We start from the raw sequence: 21,278 nt of genomic DNA on the forward strand, positions 1-21,278 counted from the left end.
TGAAACAGGGACATTTTCACAACATGAGCAGCACGCGCTCTCCACTGATACACCAGCTTCCTTGTGCTTACGCTGGCAGGTTTTTTCTGTCTTTCCTAGTTCTCCTCACACATTCTGAATAGCTGACAGAGAGGGCAGGAGAGTTCACATAAGGGTGGGCAAGGCAGCAGCGATAAGGACAAGACTTCACATTTGGTGTCAAGCAACTGACATTCCCAGAACACAATCCTACTAACTTTTATCTTGTGAAAGCAATGGTCCTCTTGAAGATGCTTTTTTTTTTTTCTGCTCTTAAACTAATGTAGAAAATCCACAAGATACCAAACGAAAAAAAAAAGGGCACACTGCACAATGTATATTTCATAATCTGTACTCTTTTCTATACATTTAATATTGATGGGCTTTCAATATTATTATTTCCATAGAAATATGCCAGCGACATATTTGACAATACTTGAACTGCCACTATCATTTAAATTCTCTATCAGCCTCCTCTTCAGCTTCCTACATACTCTCTTTGCCTTACAGTTGCACAAGCAAGATAGTCTATAATGAATCCATGCACAAGTGAAGGTTGAAGTGAGGCCACAGCTTGGTTGCTTTGTGTCTCTCAAGTCTCTGACAAGGAGGCAAGCCAGAGATGTGGTGTTGGACATAGCAGTCCTAACTAATAACTGCCCTCCTTCACATTTTCCTTGATGGCCTCAGAGTGTTGAGGCTGTGAGGACCACAGATTTCACAACATAAGATGTAGAAGGATTTGATTTTGTTTTAAAATGCATCTGGTTTTCTGTTGTTTTGATTGGCTAAGGAAAAGCTACTGAATGAACTCTCATATTTGTCGTTTTTCTAATGAAGCACAGGGGAGTTTATAGTTCTGATGTCTTTGACCTTTTCCCCGGAACATACCAAACCCTAGAAATGTTTCCCCAAACACCTGGAACCTGGTTACTCCACTGCCACGTGACCGACCACGTTCATGCTGGGATGGAAACGACCTACACTGTTTTACCAAATCAAGGTGAATATCCAGGCGGGGCCTGCGGGGCCGTAACATGAGCGCAGTAAGATCCCGCGCTCTGTCTGCACACGTCCCCCGGGGCGCTCGGGGACTGGCTGTCCTGGCGTCTTTCTTCTGTCTTTAGAGAGGAACGCTGCACTGCTGGGGCAGTGGGGCATTGCTGACTTGCTGACAGCGAGAACAGCGCTGTACAAATGGACACTAACTGGACAGTGTAGACACAGACAAAGCTGGTGTAAGAAAAAACAATCAATTAGTTTTTTTTTTTTAAAACAAGAATGCAACCATGAATTGCAAATAAACATTTGTAAATGTTCATTCTAAATTCTAAACATTCTAAACATTCTAAATGAACATTTAGAATTTAATTTCTTTCTTGGAGGAAACACTAACATTTTTCTCTGGAGCAGCTTAAAGCAGTATAACTTCAGTCACCACCCAGAACAGTTCTCTTTGTGATACCAAAGAAAAACTGTTCACAAAGGATCTGAAAAAACTAAAATTGAAAATCTTTATTCCTCAATTCTTACATGTGTAAGTACAAACAGATACACACCCACATGCTCATACACAGACCACAGAAAAATTAACAATCTTCTTGTGGATACACACCAACAAAATGTACAAAGAGTGAAATTCCATCACCGTAGTTTACAGCTTCTTAGGTTTTCTGAGTTGAGATTGTTGGAATTAGAAATGGGAAATCTAACTGGAGGAAGTTACGTACAGAATATGCCTCTTCTTTAAAAAATAAAAGGAGCATGTGTGTGCATGTTTGTGTTTATGTGTGTGTGCATGTTTCTATGATTGTGTGTGTGAGTGTGTGTTGTGGTCCTAGTGACAGAGATCATGGTTTTATTGATGTTAGAGCATTACTACTGTGTTCCCAGTCCAAGTCAATGTAAATCTAAAAGTCACTCACAATTACACCTTATTGTAAATGAGCTTTTCATCTTTACTATTACACCAACACCTTTCATGAAAAAAACAAAAACAAAAACAAAACAAAACCTTCCACTAGAGTAGTTACTGGTAATACAAAACCAACTAAATAGATAAATAAACTGATGGGTTTAATGCCACAGTTTGACCAAGGTTAAAAGTCAAAAAGGCTGAGAAAGGAAGTGAGAAACAGTATCTAAATCAGTGATTCCTAAACTGTACATTGTAACCTCTTTGGGGGTCCAGGGACCCTTTTACAGGGGTCACCTAAGAGCATCAGAAAACACAAATAGTTACATGGTGATTAGTAACAGTAGCAAAGTTAAAGTTATAAAGTAGTAACAAAAATAAGTTTTTGGTTGGGGGGTCACTACAATATGAGGAACTGTATTAAGGGGCCACAGCATTAGAAAGGTTGAGGGCCACTCTCTAAATAAACAAGCTGACAAGACTAGTGATGGCTCAGCAGTTAAGAACACTGGCCACGCTTCCAGAAGACCAGGGTTCAATTCCTAGCACTTAAAGGCTCACAACCCTCTGTAACTCCAGGTGTGTAACTGTAACTTCCGTTCTAGGGACTCTACTGCCCTCTTCTGGTCTCTTTGAATACAAGGCACACAAGTGTATACAGGCAAAAGCCCATACCAAAGAAAAGAAGAAAGGAACAAAGAAACAAAGAAAAAGAAAAAGAGAGTTAGACAGAGAGAAAAAGAGGGAGGAGAAAGAGAGAAGCTTGCTTGCATATACACCATGCAAAAAAAGCAACAGAGAGGAAGGGGCACTTGAAAACCTGCGTAGGCGGATGTTTCACACAGAGGATGCTGCTGCCGCAGGCTGGTCCTGCACATAGAAACACTAGAGACTTCCTTGGCTAACAAGCCTGGGTGAAGAGCAAGAGGTGACTGCTGCTTAAGGAGAGCGTGCTTTTAAAACACTAGAGGGAATTATAGGGCGAATAGCCAATGTGAAAGAACATGGAGAAATTTGAAAGAAGTGAATTTGACAAAAAGAAATTATACAGGACTGAAAGAAAGAATACCAGGAAAAAGTCTGACCTCCACACAGAAAAATAGGGAGCCATGCATATGAGTAAGTTTGGAATAAACTTAAATAAGTTTGGAAAACTACATCAACTCTACATCTCAAAAAAAAAAGATTACTGACTTTCATTACACAGAGAAATTATATAGATATAGATATAAAGTGAAACCTTGTCACATTATGCATCAGGTGACAACTGTCTCTTAAAAAAAAAAGAAATAATTAAAAATGGTCGTTATACTACCATTGTCAATTCAATGTTTCTTTTTCCCTCTCAGAAGACACACATAAACCCCCCCCCCTGACAAATATAAAAAGTACTTTTATTGAACTGTAACTACTCTTGTCAGATAATCTTTCGGATACAGACTATAGTGGGAAAGCTGGCTTAATTTTAAATTCCTCAAAGTCAGACTATACATACCTGTAATTCTAAATAGTCAAATCTATTACAATACTCTGGTCAATATCTAAAAACATTCATTTAATGAAGTAGAATTTTTGAAACTTTCTTTGGACATAATTTAAGACTCATATAAAAGCTACAGAAGGAGAACTAAGAATTCCCACAAGCCTTCTTCCCAAACTTACAGTTGCCTTTCTGTTCTCTCTTGATTTTCCTCTCCTGCTTTTCCCTGTATTGCACTTGAAAATGTCTGCGTGCAAATATATATGGATATATATTTCTATTTTCTAAATATATTTTTATGTGTAACTATCATCAGTGCCTAAAATGTTTTAAAAGGTGATTTAAAACTATAGCTCTTTTTCAGATTTCAACAACCATCCCATCATACTCTTTACCCAAAAAGAAAATCCCATCTCCTACAAAGATCCTGAGGGATAGCTTCTCACTTTTGTCTTTAACATCACTGACTGGTGTTCTAAATTTAATTTTGTGTGCGTGGATGTTTTGCCTGCATGTATGTCTCTGCACCACTTGTGTACCTGGTTGCAGTGTCTTGAAAGGGGCATCAGATCCCTTGGAAGTGGAGTTACAGATGGTTATGAGCCGGTCTGTGGGTGTCTGGGAATCAAAACCAGGTCCAGTCACCCCTGGTCCAGCGACGTAGCCGCCATCTTATAGACTCTTCCGTGTGCGTTCACTCAGTGTTTCCTCGTGGGGCTCAGGCTGTCTACTGTGGCATTGGGCGTGCTCATCCCTCCAGCGCGAGCCCTACCTCCTATAGTGCCTGTCACTGCTGAACTCCAAGCTTCGGGTCAGTGTGGTCTCTGCCAGGACTTTCCACAGCACACTTACCAGTTTTCTCCTTTATGATTAATTAGAATCTTTTGCAAAGAAGAAAATAAACTTTCCTTAATTAAAGCATTTTAGGATGAGATATTTTTAAACATGAAAAATGAATGAATTCAGCAATAATCAAAGTAACTAGTATTTAAAAAAAAACAGACTACATGTAAAGCATTCAAGTATAGACTTTAACCATATACAATACTATTTTAAGTAATCATCTTACAATTTCTTTTTCTATAGAGTCTAAGTCTGGCTGAAAGAAATAAATTGGTGATAAGTGGATAGAAGAGAAAATGAGTTATAACACTGTATATGTCACTGCTGAATACAACATTTAATGCTGGATTAGCTACAAACATTTTAAAAAATCCACTCAACCGTTCATTTGTGAGGGAACTGGTAATGCTGCAGATGGACAGATCGACAGACTATATCATGACATGTATTTGTTCGCTGGGTAACAGAATTGCTTTACATAGTCCACATATACCTGCATTGTTAGGACTTTGCAAATAAACAAATAAACAAAAAACAAAATAACCAAAAACATACGACCAGATCCTGTCCTTGGCTGTCTTCACAGTTTCATTACAAAGTTCACTGAAGTGGCTCCAACTCTTGCCTTCTCATAAGTCCCTCTAACAAACCATGGGGTAAGGGGTTGGGGCTAAGGGTACAGAAAAGAAAAAAAAAAAAAAAAAAAAAAAGGCCCTGAGCTGCACTTTGTAGAAACCTGAAAAGATAGTCAAAAGAGGCTATCTGGAACTAGAGAAAGGCAAAGTCCAAGAATAAAATTTTTAAAAAATTCAGATAATAAAATAATAAATTGGGAAACTGCCAACAAGAGGACTTCAAATCAGGGTTCCACAGACACTGTCGAGTAGACATTTTTCACAGCCTTACCGGGTTCATGGGCTGAACTCGGACACTACAATCCGCAACAACAGGTTACTAAAGGGCTGGAAAGCTGGCTCAACCACTAAGAGTACTAGCTGCTCTCTTAGCTGACCCAGGCTGAGGTCCCAGCATCCACATCGGGCAGTTCTAACTCTAGAGGACCCAGCGCCCTCTTCTGGCCTCCTTGGGTACTTGCATGTACACGATGCACATACACACACTTGGGCATACACACATACATATAAAAATACATCTTTAAAACAAACCAAATCAATCAACCGGTCAATCAAACAAGGAAGTACTAAACAGATAGATATGAACATCATGATAGTTTTTATTTTCTCATATACTGCGGGTTGAGTATACAGATATGGATACGAGTATACAGATATGAAGACTAGAAACAAGTCTTTGGATGAAAACATGTGAACTCAACAAGTCATGCTAACAGCCAGACAAGAGTCCATTCATTTAATTCTGAGAGAAGCACACCATGAGGTTCAAAAGCAGCTCAAAAGGCAAATATGCACTCTTTCACTGGGATGAAACATTACATCTTTCTTATACTTATGTAAAAATACAAACTAGTAACCCAGTAGAAAAATCTATAATAATCAAGATATTGCTTGACCAGCAAGTGGGGCATGTGAACATACTTGCAATGTACTTCCTTCCAGCGGCTCCTGGGTGGACAGGACTGTCACGCCTCCAACACTGAGTCCATGCTCTTTCTCACAACAGAAGGCTGTGTCTAACTTTGAAAATACATTCATGGTACTTAACACTGTAATGCTTGAAAGGACTGCATAGATTGAGGTCATCGCAAGGTTCATTCTGAGTTCCAGGCCCACAAAGGATAAAGAGTAAACAACAAACAACAACAACAGGAAGGACTCGAGAAGAGATCTTACATCTTGACGTTTTCTTACACTCTAGACACGTAAATGGGTTCAGGTTGTAGATTAAGCTAACAGCTACCATTACACGGTAAGGTAAAGCTAACAGCTATCATTACATGGTAAGGTAAGCACCTTTAGAGCAGCTGTAATAAACATTAACACGAAACCCCTGGGGTTCATTTTATCTGGGACTGAGCATTCAAAGTGCAGTCACTCATGCCACTGTAGAAAGGGTACCTTCAAGTCACCGATTTCTTCTGGCTGCAGAAAAGAAGGTAGGGCAGGAAAAATGCTGCAGCTCCGTCTTCTGGGAGAACATTCAAGAAATCCCTCAGGTCCAGTCCCACAGCCACAACTGACAGGGCTTCTGTTTGTGGAAAAAGAAGCATGAACGCATGAGTTACAACTAAAAGTCTCTCTTTTTTTTTTTTTTTAACCAATTTGCTCTTTTGCCAATTTCCTTCAAGTAGCAAAATGAATTATAAAATTAACAAAATAGAATTATAAAAAATTCTCTTTAATCCACACATCACAGTTCGTAATTCTTAATTTATCCCTTCTAAAACTGTTCAATATTTATTTTGTATTTAACTCTTGGAATTTGAATTACTAATGCAATGGTAGATTGCTACATTATCTTTTAGTATATTTCCACCATTTACTGATGAAGAATACTATCACATGGATGCTGCCTCAATGTTGAAACTGCAGTTAATACATAATGATTGTTTGCTCAACAATTAATACCATTAATTACTAGAAAACATTTTCTGCATTTCTACATTTTCTTTTCTATAATGAGATTTTCACGTTATTAATAAGAATACATGTTTTATCACGAACGCATACCTTTTCTGCTAACTAGTAAAGTGCTCTAACAAACATTTCCAATATTAAGGATTTTAATGGGGTTGGGGACACACTCAGCAGTGCCTTGTATGCACAATTTCCTAGATTCGCTCCTCAGCACCAATAAGAGAGCAAGGTGGCATGGGTGGGGGTGTGGTCAGGCATTTCACAAAGACAAGCAGACAATTTTATGTTTCTCTTACTACATGGTCGGTGTTGCCCCGCGCCACCCTGCTAACGGTGCCTTCAGAGAGCTCGGCAGCCAGCAGCTCAGTTGGCGCAGTGCTTGTCCCACAAGCCTGAGGGCTCACACGCGCTGCATGCCGTAACCCTAGATCTGGGAAGGCAAAGACGGGCAGACCCCTGCAGCTGTCCAGCCGGCACAGCCTGATTGGGCAGCTGCAGGTTCCATGTGGCTAGCCCCAGTGAGAGATCCTTTCCCAAAAAATAAAATGAAATAAAAAAGGATGATGGCTCTTGAGGAACGATGTCTTGTACATATGTATGCGAACATACCCTCACTCACACCACAAAAATAAATAATAAGAATGCCTTCAAGATCTTGTTCTCCTAAGAATAATGTTCCTGGCAAAGCATTCTTTACTTCTACGTCTGCTCGGATTCCAGCATCATCTCCTGTGTGATCCTTACCCATTTGCAGGGCTACCATAAAATCCACTCAGTCACCTGTCAACCTAAATCATCATTCACACAATGGGACAGCCTGCCCTGTCACTAAGAAATTAAATAATTCTACAGCAGTGACATATGGAAAGGACTTCTAGCTTTGTAAAAAATCAGGGTCATTTGAGAAGGGATGGAGACTCTTCAGCCTAAATGCTGAGTGACTTTAGGAATGCTACTTAGGGGCTGGAAATATAATGCCACGGCTAAGAGCACTTGCTGCTCTTCCAGAGGACCCTACTTTGGCTGCCAGCGTCCATGTCAGGTGGCTCACAACCTCATTTTTTTTTTTAAGATTTATTTATTATTTATACAGCATTCTGCCTGCACACCAGATCTCACTATAAATGGTTATGAGCCACCATATGGTTGCTGGGATTTGAACTCAGGACCTCTGGAAGAGCAGCCAGTGCTCTTGACCTCTGAGCCATCTCTCCAGCCCTCACAACCTCGTTTAATTCTAGTTCTAGCTTTGACACGTTTGGTCTTTGAGATTACCTACACTCATGTGTATATACCCACATCTGTGCGTGCACAACACGCACGCACACGATTTAAAATCCTGGTACCATCTGCTAGCTTCCAGAGTTCCTTAGAGAACACAACAGAACACTTCTCTCACATATAAGATGATCTTAATAAACAGCAGCCACTAATTAATTTGCAAAACCTGTATGGAACACATAAAATATTAATGTCTTCCTATCAAACGCCTTACTTACCTAAATGTGGAGCCTGTCAGTAGCAACCTGGCTACCGTAACTTTCACTTGCGTTAAGTACTGAGCAGTTACAAAGTCAACAAAAATATCAATACTTTTCAACCCTCTTCTCCTACCAGTGAGACCTTAATATAAACTATAATTCTAAGAATTAGGTCAACACCTTAAATTTGTACAGTATTCTAAAACCTCCTCCTAACCTCTCATTTGGTTTCTTCCTGAATCCCTTACTGATTTTATTTATTTAATCCAGGCCTCATTCCAAAGAGGATACATTCATAGGTGGGGTGTGTGGTTCAGTTGGGGAGACTGAAGCTAAGAAAAGATTAAAATAGGGGACGGAGGGGCCCAGTGAGATATCTCGGCAGTTAAATGTGTGCGCCATACAAACTTGATGACGTGGGGGGAGAGAAGCGACTCCAAAGTTGTTTTCTGACCTCCACATGTGCATCATGGCATATGCAGACATGTGTGCACACAAAACAAATAAACAGGTAACAAGTGAAAGTGTGGCTGAAGATGCGGCTCAGTGGGAAACGTCCCTGCCATGTAAATGTAATGACTGAGAGCCTCAGAACCCACATGAAAATCCACATGGGTGTGGTAGCCCATCTGTGACTCCAGTGTGTGGGAAGCAGGAGAGAGGGATTTCCCAGAGCAAGCTGCCTAGCTGGCATTTTAGCCAAAACAGCAAGCTCCAGGTGCAGAGAGACACTGCCTCAATCTGTACGGTGGACAGTAATCAAGGAAGACACCGCATGCCAGCACTGGACTTCTGCAGGTGTCTGCACATTCACATGTGCCCAGACACACACACAAGTGTGCACACTACACACTTACCTATGCATACACAAAAAGATGAAAATGAACTGCTTTACTCCACTCACAAGCTCCTGAAATCTACGCGTTATCTACGAACGATAAATCTGTATACCTAAAACCCTCCAGCATATCTAAAACACACTCACTAAATGCTATTAGTCACTGTATTTTTAGAATATATTACAGTACTAGATTAAAAAAAAAATGAAAGTAGTGGGCTGTAGGAACACTGGTTTATCTTGTAGAGGACCTGGGTTTTGTTCCCAGCACCCCTGTGGTGACTCACAACTCTCTATGACTCCAGTTCCAGGGAACCCGATTCTCTTTTTTTTGGTCTCTGAGGATAGCAGGCATACACATGAAGCACATACATGCAGACAAAACACTCACACACCTAAGACATGTAAATAAACAGAAATAAATTAAAAAATAATAGCTCGTTATTTCAAGGTCAGTAACAAATTCTTCCTTAAACAAGCCACCTCTTCACTCTCATTCCATTATCTCAGCATGAGCATGCTGGTTCTCAGCCGGGATGATTCTGTTGAGTGACCCCTGAACACCTGGAGATATTTGTATTTGTCATTTCTGGGGTGGTGGTGATACAGCCAAAGATGCTGACTAACATCCTTGATACGATGGGGAGGAGCCCTTCCCAACAACAGTAACTTTCCAAAGCAGTAAGTTTGAGTACTGACACCACAGTGGAAAGATAAGAAATCTTCAGGTTCCTAAAGGTGTCACTTAAGTCACTATCTGCTATCTGCAACCTGATCTTCTTGTGATTATACTCAATGCTATTCTCCAGAAGTTAAGAACTTCTCATTAATCTAACAATATTCACAAAATCAAACAAACAAAACAAAAACTGGCTTGGGGCTGGTGAGAAGGCTCAGCAGTTAAGAGTGCTGCTGCTCTTCCATAGGTCCTGAGTTCAATTCCCTGCAACCATGTGGCACCTCATGACCATCATGCCCTCTTCTAGCATACTGGTGTACATACAGATAGAGCAACTCATTCATTAAAACCAACAACCCAACCAACCAACCAACCAAACAAACAAACAAACAAAAAAACAAAAAAACCAGCAACAACAACAAAAAAACTGGCTTATTCCAGATCCCTTAGTAAATGGCAGACCAGGACTCAGTTCCAAATCCACAGACTCTACTTCTGAGTTCTTCTCAGCGTACTAGAGCTGCCAACAGGAAGACCACAAAGAAATGAGACTTCATCAATAAAAACCCACAGACCCTTCCCTACAGGAAAGCAGGGCTAATAAGGATGATGTACCATAAAAATGAAGGAAACTCTGTACCAGCTCTTGAGATAAAATGGTCAATCACATGGAGCACTCAATGTTTTAGCATCAATGTGCACACATAGAGAAGCCTATTTAAAAGTGGAGAAATTGGGCCTGGTGGTGATGGCACATGCCTTTAATCCTAGCACCTGGGAGGCAAAGGCAGGGGGATCTTTGAGGCCAGCCTGGTCTACAGAGAGAATTCCAGGACAGCCAAGGCTACACAGAGAAATGCTGTCTCGAAAAAAAAAAAAAAAAGTAGAGAAAGTGGAACATTTATAGAAATAATGACTAATGACAGACAAGGTAAGGACAGACACCATGCAGGTATAAAATAAGAAACGATGAAGTTGTCTCGTGAGATGGCTCAGTGGATTAAGGCACCTGTTAGGCAGTCTAAAGACCCAGGTTTGATCCCTAGGATTCATGTGATGAAAGGAGAAAGCTGGTCCCCAAAAGTTGTTCTCTGATCTCCATATACACACTACGATGGCTTTTCTTGGTTGTCAAATTAACTAAAAATTTAAGCAGATGGCCAAAAATGTGAAGGATTTGTAGTTAACTGGATCATTTGAGGTAGGAAAGCTCATCTTAAATTCAGATCACGTGGGGTCAGAAGGCTCACCCTAAATATGGAAAGGAAGAGGAAGACCCAAGCCTTTGCTCTTTGCCTGCTTGCCGTGGCTCTTGCTGAATTCACTCCCTCACTGGTATCAGAGTCTACCTACGTGGGATTCCGGTGTTTATTAAGGACCAGGTGAAACATCCAGCCTCCTGGGCTCAACAACTACTGGATTCCTGGGCTTTCTGTTAGCAGACTGACATTGTTGGAGTAGCTGAACCACAGCCTGTAAGCCATTCTAAGAAATTTCCTTTATAAATACATATATACAGATAGATAGATAAAGATATAGATACTCATTCTATCACTTCTGTTCCTATAGAGAACGCTAACTAATACACACACTGCAGCATGCATGCATGCGCACACATACATATGTACATGTAATAAATAAACATAAGTTAAAAAGTTTCTTGAAAAGGAAGGATGAAGACTCTGTTGATTAGATAATAACACTGCTGATATGTGAAGATGGAGGAGAGCTGTAAGAGCAAGTAACTGACCCCCAACCAACCCTACCCTTTTCCATAACCCCAATAGTTAACACATGATAGGACAGAAAAAGAAAAACATGCATCAAGATTGACAAAGGAATTATAAAAACCCAAATAATTACAAGGCTACAGAAAACTGTAATTCACATGTTCAGGGTTAAAAATCCTTGAAGAACTTACTGATCTTTGATACTTAACAATTAATTTTACTAATCTTAATTTCCCACATGAAGTAAATTAAAAACCTAAGGTGGTTTAAACTTCCATATTTTTTAAATATTGGAATTGTGAGGTTCTATTAGAATAATCCTGTAATGGTCTGGAAATATTAACTTCTGTGACTAGAGATGCTAAGGGACAACACGAAAGCTGAAAACACCCCGATGACTCCTTTGCCCTTTCTCTTGGCATTACAAAGGCAACAAACAACCCTAGAGAAAGCGGGAACTTGTTCAAGTTAAAATTGCATGTACAATTCAGTCATCCAAAAAAGGGAGCTTTACCTTTTAACAGTGACAGGTAAAGCTGGTGTTTCTCTCCACCACACTTGACTTTCTGACAAAGTTCAGGCAGCAGTTTTTTCCACCACAGAATCTATCTTAGGGAAAAATGAATACATTTTAGTTTGGTGAATCTTATCCTCAGATTTCAAATGAAAGTAAGAGAAGGAGAGAGCACATAGAAAAAAAAATATATCCTTTGGCTAAAGAATCACTGTTATCATAACAAAGGTTTTATCAGTAGCTAGACTTCTGAAGAAACTAAAAGGCAGGCCTATAGCTTCAGGTACACATGTATACATTTATTTTCAAGGAAAAATGTGGATATGTCCTCCTTCTAAAAGCAAGCAGAAAAAAAAAAAGCTAAAACTCTTCTAACTGTTAAATCAAAGACCAAATACAGAAGAGGAATTTTTCACATTGTCTCCCACATCTTCGAACAATCACCAATCTTATCTGAAAACAAGAACTCTTTAAAGATGATATATATCATCCCCATGCCTTTCAATGGCACCTAAAAGTACTCAAAATGTCTAACCTTAAACATGCCTGCTCTCTGGACACACAGCCACGTAAAGCTAGACTAACTAAACAGTTCTCATTCTGTAGGTAAGCCAACCAGTTGCCAAACCTTATCGCCCCTGACCAGGACACAGTCTGAAATGCATACCCAGTGGTCGTCTTTCAGTTCCTGATTAGCATATGCAATGATTGCCTCTGGGCATCTCTCTAGCAACGTGTCTATGCACTCCTCATACTCTTGCAAGCGTGTGCGACACAGAACATGAACACTGAGGCCAGCGACAGTGTCTTCTGAGAGTGGCTCCAGAAGTGGCATGATGGAAGCTATGTCAAGTGAAGGGCTACACATGAGAGACTACGAACAAAAAAGTGAAATGTTATGGAATGAAACATCCCCAAATAAAACACAACATGCGGCATTTTTTAAAATAAGATCCCACTCTGCCTAATAAAAGGAAAGCAAATGGAATTTTAGAGAACATGAATACGGCCCTGAAGTACTTGGCTGAAACACTAAATATTCTGAAATTCAGCTCTACTTTAAAGAAATCTGTTTAATACAAACCAATCATCTGAATTGGGACTCGAACCTAAGGATATTACCAACATGTGGTCAGAGATTTTTGCCCCATAATGTTTGGTACAAGTATTCATAACAATGAAAGATGACGGGTGGTGTCCAACAAGAGGAACCAGATCAAAAAACTACAGCACATACTTCATGGAACACAAGAGAATAACCAAATTATACTTCCAAAGGTCAGGTAAGGAGAAAATGAGACAAATAACAATACTGAGCAAGAATGACTTAAGATAAAATTGTATGCAAAGTATGGCCAATGTTGTAAAATTGGCACAGTGTATAAAACCTTTATAGGAAGGTCTCTGGAAGAACACTGCAACTTGAAGCAGAGACTAGCTCAGTGCATGATGGGGTAAAACAAAGTCCTGTTTGTTTTAACAGTTCCTTGTCTTTTCCAAAATTTAAGTAACAATCAGGGAGAGAGAGAGAAAGACACACACACACACACACACAGAGGCTATCCTCATTAGCATTAACTGTCACCTTAACACATAAGAGTCTCAATAGGCTAACTGCCTTTATTAGTTTGGTCTGTGGTATGTCTATGAGGTACTATCTTGATTGGTAATTGATGGGGAAGGTCCTGGTTCACTGTGGCAGAACTTCCCTGAGCAATTTGTCTTTGGCTGTATTAGAAAGCTGGCCGCCCAATGCAGCTACCGCCCAGGCCCAAATACAGCTCTGAGTTGTCCCACTCAGCATCCACCTCATCAATGAACTGGTGGAACTTGGTCCATCAGATCCAAAGCTGCAGGATCTCCATGACACAGGGCAACAACAGGGTGTCCGAGAGGAGACCTGGTGAGGTTCCATCCAGGATTGATGGTGTAGCAGAAGCCAGAGGCCTCCAAGCAGACCAATGGCTCACTGCAATGAACATTTGCAAGTTAAGATGTGTACACAAAAGGGTATATAGAGTGACACCCTGTATACTACAGCTTCTCAGATGAGGTGCTCCCCCCCCTTTCTGTTTGATTTGTGTGTGTGTGTGTGTGTGTGTGTGTATGTGTGTGTGTGTGTATTTATTTGGGGGGCAGTTTGCAAGGGCAGAGGGCGAATACAAAGGAACAGGAAGATGAGTGGGATTGGACTGTATGATATGAACTTTACAAAGAATCAATACAAAGTTAAAAAAAAAGAAAAAGAAAAAGAAAAAAGAAAGAAAGCCAGTTAAGCATGAGCCTAGGATAAAACTAGAAAGCAGCATCCAGCATGGTTTCTGCTGTGCTTCCTGGGCTGTGAGTGAGCTCCGTAATTGGAGGTAAGGCTACATGGAATAGCAGGCAGTCCTGCCTTCAGGGTTCTGCTTGAGCTCCTCCTTTGATTCCTCCAAATGATAGACTGTGATCAGGAAGCAGAAGCCAAAGAAATCCATCCCTCTCCTAAGTCGCTCACTAGAACAATAACCGCAAAAAAACTTTAATGTATTTTCTAAAAGCAATTCTGTGGTGAGGAGATAGCTCAGTAGATAAGAAAACATGGCAACGAAGCCTGGTGACCTCAGTTTATTCTCTGGGCCCCAGATGAGAGAAGAGGGAAGCGAGTCCCCCAAGTTTTCTTCTGAGTTACAAACATACTGTGGCATGCATCTTACTGGTTCCCCAAATAACAGCAATTTCCTTTTAAAGTGGTTGCTTAGGACCTAGTCATTTGTGTCAACGGCACCTGCTGAATACTGAATGATAGGCACTGGCATTACTTCAATATTCATAAATTTACTAGTATTTTCCTTTTAAGCAACTTTACTAGTTTTTTTTTTTTTACTTTTAAATTCTATAGCATTTTTCATTCTACCACCAAAATAATGACCATTTTCCCTTTTCCTATTACGAGATATAGCTTAATTTCTTTTTCTACATCTTCTGCTACAGCATCGTCTCAGAGTTACAGGATGACCTGGAACATCTTCCATACAATCTTAATCAGCATGATTATGTTATCCCAAGTATCTACCGAGGAGTAGCCAGGAAAATAAGGTTGGTATATTTCCTTATCCTAAGCTAAATAATTTATCTGAATAATTTCCTCGTAGTACGATAGCAAAGAGGAAATAAGTGGGACTCTCCAACTCATGGTGTCTCCCACCAAGGAAGGAGGCGGGGATTACTACTCTACTGGCCCCAGATTAAATGGGATAGTGGGTATGGCAGGAAGAGGGAAAACCACGGGTACCCAACCACAGCTGAAATGAAACTAGTCAAAACAGCACAACGTGGATTACTTGTAAAGTTTTACTTCATTTTAGCTACATTACTAAATATTTTAAAAATCAGTATAATAAGAAACACTAAACAATACTTAGCCAGGCATGTCATCACATCTTTTTAGCCCAGCACTAAGAGATAAAATCTTGAGGAGCTCAGAGTTTGCTAACAGTGTGGGTCACACAGTGAATTCGAGGTTAGCCTGGCTACAGAATGAGACACTGTCTCAAATAAAGAAATACTCAGCAAAACTATCACTGGACTAAAAACAGCCCAAATACCATACAATGCTGTTAAGGTTGGTTTCTTAGACATCTTCATTTTTTTTCGGTATTGAAAATCAACTCTCTCTACCCTTAACACATGTACTATGTATTCCATTTTACTACCAAGATCCCTCTGGCTGAGCTCTGATTCAGCAGATTTCTCTGCTTCTCTACTTTTACAGGACATGAGAAGGGGTAGGAAGCAGGACAATCTGGGAAAAGAGCAAGATAAATATAGTAAAGAGTAGTCATGCTGTTCCCTCTGACCTATCAATAATTGCTCTCTAACCTACCAAGGACTTACAGATTTTATACTAATGATTGTGCAAATATGCCCCTATAGTAACTGAGGAAAACAGACAAACATACCAAAACACTCGGGTTGGGAAGAAAGCCACAGTTTTGAAACATTCTCAGGTAATTTTAAACCTCCAACACCTCTAAATAGGAGCCAAAGGAATGCTTTGAGAGCTCAGATGGTTATTGTTCTTAATGACTGAGATTAACTGATCTATGGATAATCTTAAAAGATACAACTAGAAAAGAACTTAGAAAAGTTTAGTCAGTGAATTTTCCATCTTTAAGAGCAAAAATTCCCAGAAAAACAAAGGCACAAACAAACAAATGGAAAAAGGAATATGCAGAAATTGAGGGCATTGTGAAAAGACTAAGAAGCAGAGGCATAGATGAGAAAGAAGACTTCCATGTCAATGGCATAGAACAGATTTACAAAATAATTATAGAAAACTCCCCAACTAAGGAAAGATAGATCTATACAGATACAAGAATCACAAAGAACAGCAAACAGAACAAGAAAAGAAATCCCCTATGGAATATTAAGTTAAAACACTAAATATAAAGAACAACAAGGATACTGAAAACAGCAAGAGAAAAAGCACAATTCACATATAAAGGCAAACACGTCAAAACAGCTGCTGATGGAAACTGAAAGCAGACAAGTCTGGTGCAATGTAACCCAAAAGACCACAAATGACAACCCAGACTAGTTTACCCAACAAAACTATCTGCCATAATTAAAGAAAGAAAAACTCTTCATGATATGAAAAGGTTAAATGAATTTGTGTCCACTAAGCCAGCCCCACAGAGAATACTAGAAGCAATACTTCATACTGAAGAGAGGATAAGCAAATCAAAGATGCCACATAAAGAAAACAGATGAAAACGTCATAACAGAAACAGAGAACACAAACAAAAAACAAAGAAACAAAGAACACAAACAGAAAAAAACAACACACACACAACAAAATTATAGCAATCAACAAACCCTTTTCAATACTAACTTTAAGTATTGGCTTCAACTTCCAAATCCAAAAAAATGATTTTAATTGAATGGATTAAGTGACAAAAATCCATCTTTTGTTACCTTACATGGATTTTAAATGATCACTGAATTATATATATAATATAATGTCATATAAATATATTTATATATAACATATGTATATTATATATAAAACATATGTATATTATATATAAATATATTGTATAAATATAAGTTTATATATATATATAATGTAAGAGTGCTCTATCTGCATGTACAGCTGCATGCCAGAAGAGGGCATCAGATCCCAGTATAGATGGTTGTGAGCCACAATGTGGTTTCTGGGAATTGAACTCAGGACCTCTGGAAGAGCAGACAGTGCTCTTAAGCACCGAGCCATCTCTCCAGGCCCCTGAGTTACACCTTTTGACTGTGATTATAAATGTGCTTTGAAGCTTTATCAGTAAACATTTCATAGCTCATTATAATGACAATGTTAATACATCACTGTTTGTGTGTTCTGGGAGGACAATGCCCAATGCTATCTACCACATTTACAGCTCATTTTCAGACAGGAGCAATAAAATGAACAAATAAGCAGCTAACACTTCAAGACTTTCACTGTCACACAGATACTAGAGATAAGAGACAATCTTTTTTGGTGATATACTGTGGTTAACTAATAAATTCCTGATCCTTTCGTGTCAACCTCCCACATGCTAGAATCACAGGCATGTATCACCATGACCAATTCTGGTGATTTTAATAGAATACAGGCCACACAGTCTGGAGCCCGACCCTGAACAATCGAGCCTACTGATTTCCTGCCCAGCCCATCACAACTCAACAGCTGTCTCTTTAATCGATAGTTATCACATTTACACCAATTCCCAAAGTTTAAATCAGAGTTGCACACTCAAAAGCTTTCAGGGCTCTAGCAACATGAAATAGCATAAAAGCCGTGGGGTATAAGGAAAACAAATTCGAGACCTGAGCATCTGGGTGGGAAGCTATGGAGATGAGAGCCGTGCAGACTGACAGGCTGTGCCCTGCTCAGACAGGAGAATCAATGCCTGTCAATCAGGCCTCTAGAACAATGCAGGCACAGGGGGCCAGGCTCCTGGATGTTTCAAGAGTATCTATCATTCAACTCAGAATTGCTAGTATGAAAATACTGATTTTTTTCTTATTTGTAGCCAGCTAGAGTGAGTTAACAAAACAAAAGAAAGGCAAAAATTACATTCAGTCCTTGGGCCAACAACCGATATTAAAACGTAAACACATTTAGCCCAGCCTGACCTACATGTCACAAGCACAACAGTTACAGTCAGAATTCCTATACCATATTTGTGTCCCACAATTCCTTTGAAAAATTCTCTTCTGGGCTAAGAAGAGATGGGTAGGAAGTCTAAATTGTGTTAAGCCACATCAAACAAAGCTCATGCTTACAAAAAGATCCCTATATATTTGTATACTTTTTCCCCACAGATGTTTTCAAGTACATCCTGAAAACGAAGACAGTTACGCAGCTCATTTACCTGCCATGAGACCAGCCTTACAGCTCAAATGTTTCACCCATCAGCAGTTCTGGGCAGAAGCCAGGATTCCAACGCTCCTGAATGTGATCACTTATAGATTTTTGTACCCAAAATGCTATTTTCTAAATTAACAGGAGATGTGATTCACACCATATTAAACTGTATACTATATTGTAATGTATTGAATATTTTAAAAGTAAAAGAGACGTTTTTATTTACCTGTAATTTTAAAAGGTCTTCTGTGTAATTGTTATCAGCTAAGGAATCAGACGTTATTAAGACATGTACCCATGGATAGATTAAGCCATAATGACTGCAGGCATTTATCTGAAACATGACAGAAATTCATCACAAGCCAAATAGACAATGGTAAAACAAACAATTTCTTCATCCATTCATTAATCCTCTGCCACATTTCAGACTTACTTACATACTTTCCTAGGAAAAGAAAGCTTTGAAGAATGTTTTCCCCAGAAAAAAGTTGCAGTCTCATTGCTTCTACAGCAAATAATCTACAAGAAATATTTCCTAATATTTTGACATTTACAAATATTCTACAGAGTGCCTTCTAGGAAAAATGAACAGCACCGATCTTAAGAGCAGGATGGTTTCAAGAACTGCGACAGTTGCCTACAATAAACCCGAAGCTGGAGTGCGCCCCAACAGGAAACGGAAGCCCAGTGCAGTAGTTCCTGGCCTCAGGCCTTCTGAAATTCCTCAGCGGAATCTCTTACATAATCCCACAGTGCTGAGTCGAAGTGTTATGCAGAAAGCCCCCCATGTGCTGTGACAGTGCTAGGCGGTAACAAAGGAGTGGGAGAGTATTCTTTACTTTCAGGGGGTGGAATCTGAGACACACAGGGTCCCATGTGTAGCCCTGACTGGCCTGGAACAATCGGAGACCCGCCTGCTTCTGCCTCCCCAGTGATAGGATTAAAGGCATTTGCCACAACACCTGGCTTCTAGGCGGTAGTCTTTAAATATTTATTCATTTACTTGTGTCTGTAGATTTGTGTGTGCACATGTACAGATCAAAAACAACATTCAGGAGTCAATTCTTGCCTCCTACTGTGAGTCCCAGGGATAAAACTTAGGTCCCAGACTTGGTAGCAAGGCCTTACCTGATAAGCAATCTCAGCAGCCCTAGCTGTTATTCCTTAGAGTGAGAAAAATATGTAAGATGTGGGTAACTCCAGTGATAGGCCCGTTGTAAGCATTAAAAATAAGGCAGGGGCTAGGAAGATAACCTCAGTAGGTAATGAGTTTAACTCACAAGAATGATGACCTGAGTTTGATTCCCAGAACCTGGAAAAATGTTGGGTGTGATGGTACAAGTTTGTAATCTCAGTGCTGAGGAGGCAGAAGGGAGGACTCCTAGGGCTCTCTGGCCAGCTAGTATAGCCTACGTAGTATCCCTCATGCCAACAAGAGACTGTCGCAAAAGAAATGGACAGTATTCCTGAGAATGAACCTGAGAGCGACCTGTAGAAGCTACAGAGAGGGTTTGCATTTGTGCACTGTGCAGCTCTCTCTCTTTCTCTCTCTCTCTGTGTCTTACAAATAAAACAAAATTAGGAACAGATTAATGCAGCACACGGTGTATGCATTTAAGGTAGTTTCATCATCTTACCAAGTCCTCTGCCGATCTCAATGGAATGGTGTCAGGACACTGCTTCTTAGATAACCTCCAGATATACTGGGCTGTGAGCTTGAAGAGGAGTTCCTGAAATACCATGTTTGAGACACAAGCTACGAGCTGAGCTTCCCAGAAGTCTACCAAAAGCTGAGGAATTGTGTCTTCTTCCTTCCCACACAGCACCTTGAAAACAGGGCAGCCCACGTAAGTGCAGGGCCAGTGACGCGACAACAGAGCCATCGCTCCACTATGTGGTCATGCAACTGATGATTTTGTCTTGACTGCCGTGACAAGAGCAAAGTTACACATTTTTTTAAAATAAGAAACAGATTCTCGGTTGCATGCATGGAATTTCTCAAGAAACATTCTTTTAATCTGTATGTTTACATTATAAATTGACTAGACAGAAGTCTGTCTTCTCAATGATGAGTGAAAATTCACTTCGGTTCCCTACTCTCCTTTGGTTTCTATCAGATCATTCGGAAAAATTGTATTTTAAGCTGGACAAACCTTAAAGAAAGAATCTGCTTCTTCAATTCCAATTTTACTATTCTGCTGTAAGCCCAAGACTGAAGCCACAAGCAATCCAGGCTGAGTTTCCTTCAAGTGACTTGCAAATTCAGTAGGAACAATCTGTCCCTTCCACTGTTGAATTAGCAGCCGAGGTTCCAGAATGAAGCCACTCACCAGCTTCATCTTCAGATTAAGAAAGAAATGTTTCAGTAAAATGTACATTGCACCAATATTACTCATCTCATACATATATCCTAGTGCCTTCATGATTTAGGGGACAAGTTATTAACACTGTATTTCCGGTTTTTATCCACAAAAACTAGCTCTTATTCCCCAAAAGGATATTATTAGCTGTATAGTATAAATTATTAATATATAACTAAACTTACAGATGTTCCATTTTTATAAAGAGTTCTGAATTAGGAATATGTGTGTGTTTATATTCTAAGTCTTTTCAAAATTGTGGAGAGAAAAATTCTGATTTTCAGAGTTTGACTCTTCAAAGCAGAAGCTCTGGTGCTAACTTGTTCTCCTGGCAACCCATGTTCTGATACAATGATGATTTTCCTGTTTTAGAAAGCATGGTTACATTGTGAGCATTTGACCAACCAGGCAACAATAACAGAGCCCAGGCTCTAAGGTCACTCTGTTGCTCAACTGCAACTATATAATCACAAATCCTTT

General features: G+C 39.7%; 2 protein-coding genes across 7 annotated transcripts in view; one reads left to right on the forward strand and one right to left on the reverse strand.

Moving 5' to 3' along the window:
- Cp (ceruloplasmin) overlaps nt 1-18,670 on the forward strand; it is a 59,328-nt gene extending 40,658 nt beyond the window's left edge. Inside the window, exons 18-20 of one of the 2 annotated variants that reach the window (XM_060378126.1) lie at nt 859-1,021; nt 15,027-15,131; nt 18,396-18,670. In XM_060378126.1, coding sequence (XP_060234109.1) covers nt 859-1,021; nt 15,027-15,118 — 255 coding nt within the window. In that variant the 3' untranslated portion in view covers nt 15,119-15,131; nt 18,396-18,670. Of the gene's footprint in view, nt 1-858; nt 1,022-4,499; nt 4,807-15,026; nt 15,132-18,395 lie in introns of those variants that run through there. The other variant, XM_021637856.2, reaches the window with a different exon arrangement.
- Hps3 (HPS3 biogenesis of lysosomal organelles complex 2 subunit 1) overlaps nt 5,473-21,278 on the reverse strand; it is a 42,701-nt gene continuing 26,895 nt past the window's right edge. For 2 of the 5 annotated variants that reach the window (XM_021637858.2, XM_060378127.1), the window contains 6 exons: nt 20,592-20,777; nt 20,076-20,264; nt 18,665-18,772; nt 12,721-12,927; nt 12,054-12,144; nt 5,473-6,422 (listed from right to left, as the gene is read on the reverse strand). In XM_021637858.2, the coding sequence (XP_021493533.1) occupies nt 6,295-6,422; nt 12,054-12,144; nt 12,721-12,927; nt 18,665-18,772; nt 20,076-20,264; nt 20,592-20,777 (909 nt within the window). In that variant the 3' untranslated portion in view covers nt 5,473-6,294. Of the gene's footprint in view, nt 6,423-12,053; nt 12,149-12,720; nt 12,928-18,664; nt 18,773-20,075; nt 20,265-20,591; nt 20,778-21,278 lie in introns of all 5 variants that reach the window. The other 3 variants (XR_002476437.2, XM_021637860.2, XR_002476438.2) reach the window with 3 other exon arrangements.

The sequence above is a fragment of the Meriones unguiculatus genome, chromosome 2 (assembly GCF_030254825.1).
Source record: "Meriones unguiculatus strain TT.TT164.6M chromosome 2, Bangor_MerUng_6.1, whole genome shotgun sequence".
NCBI classification, from domain to species: Eukaryota; Metazoa; Chordata; class Mammalia; order Rodentia; family Muridae; genus Meriones; species Meriones unguiculatus.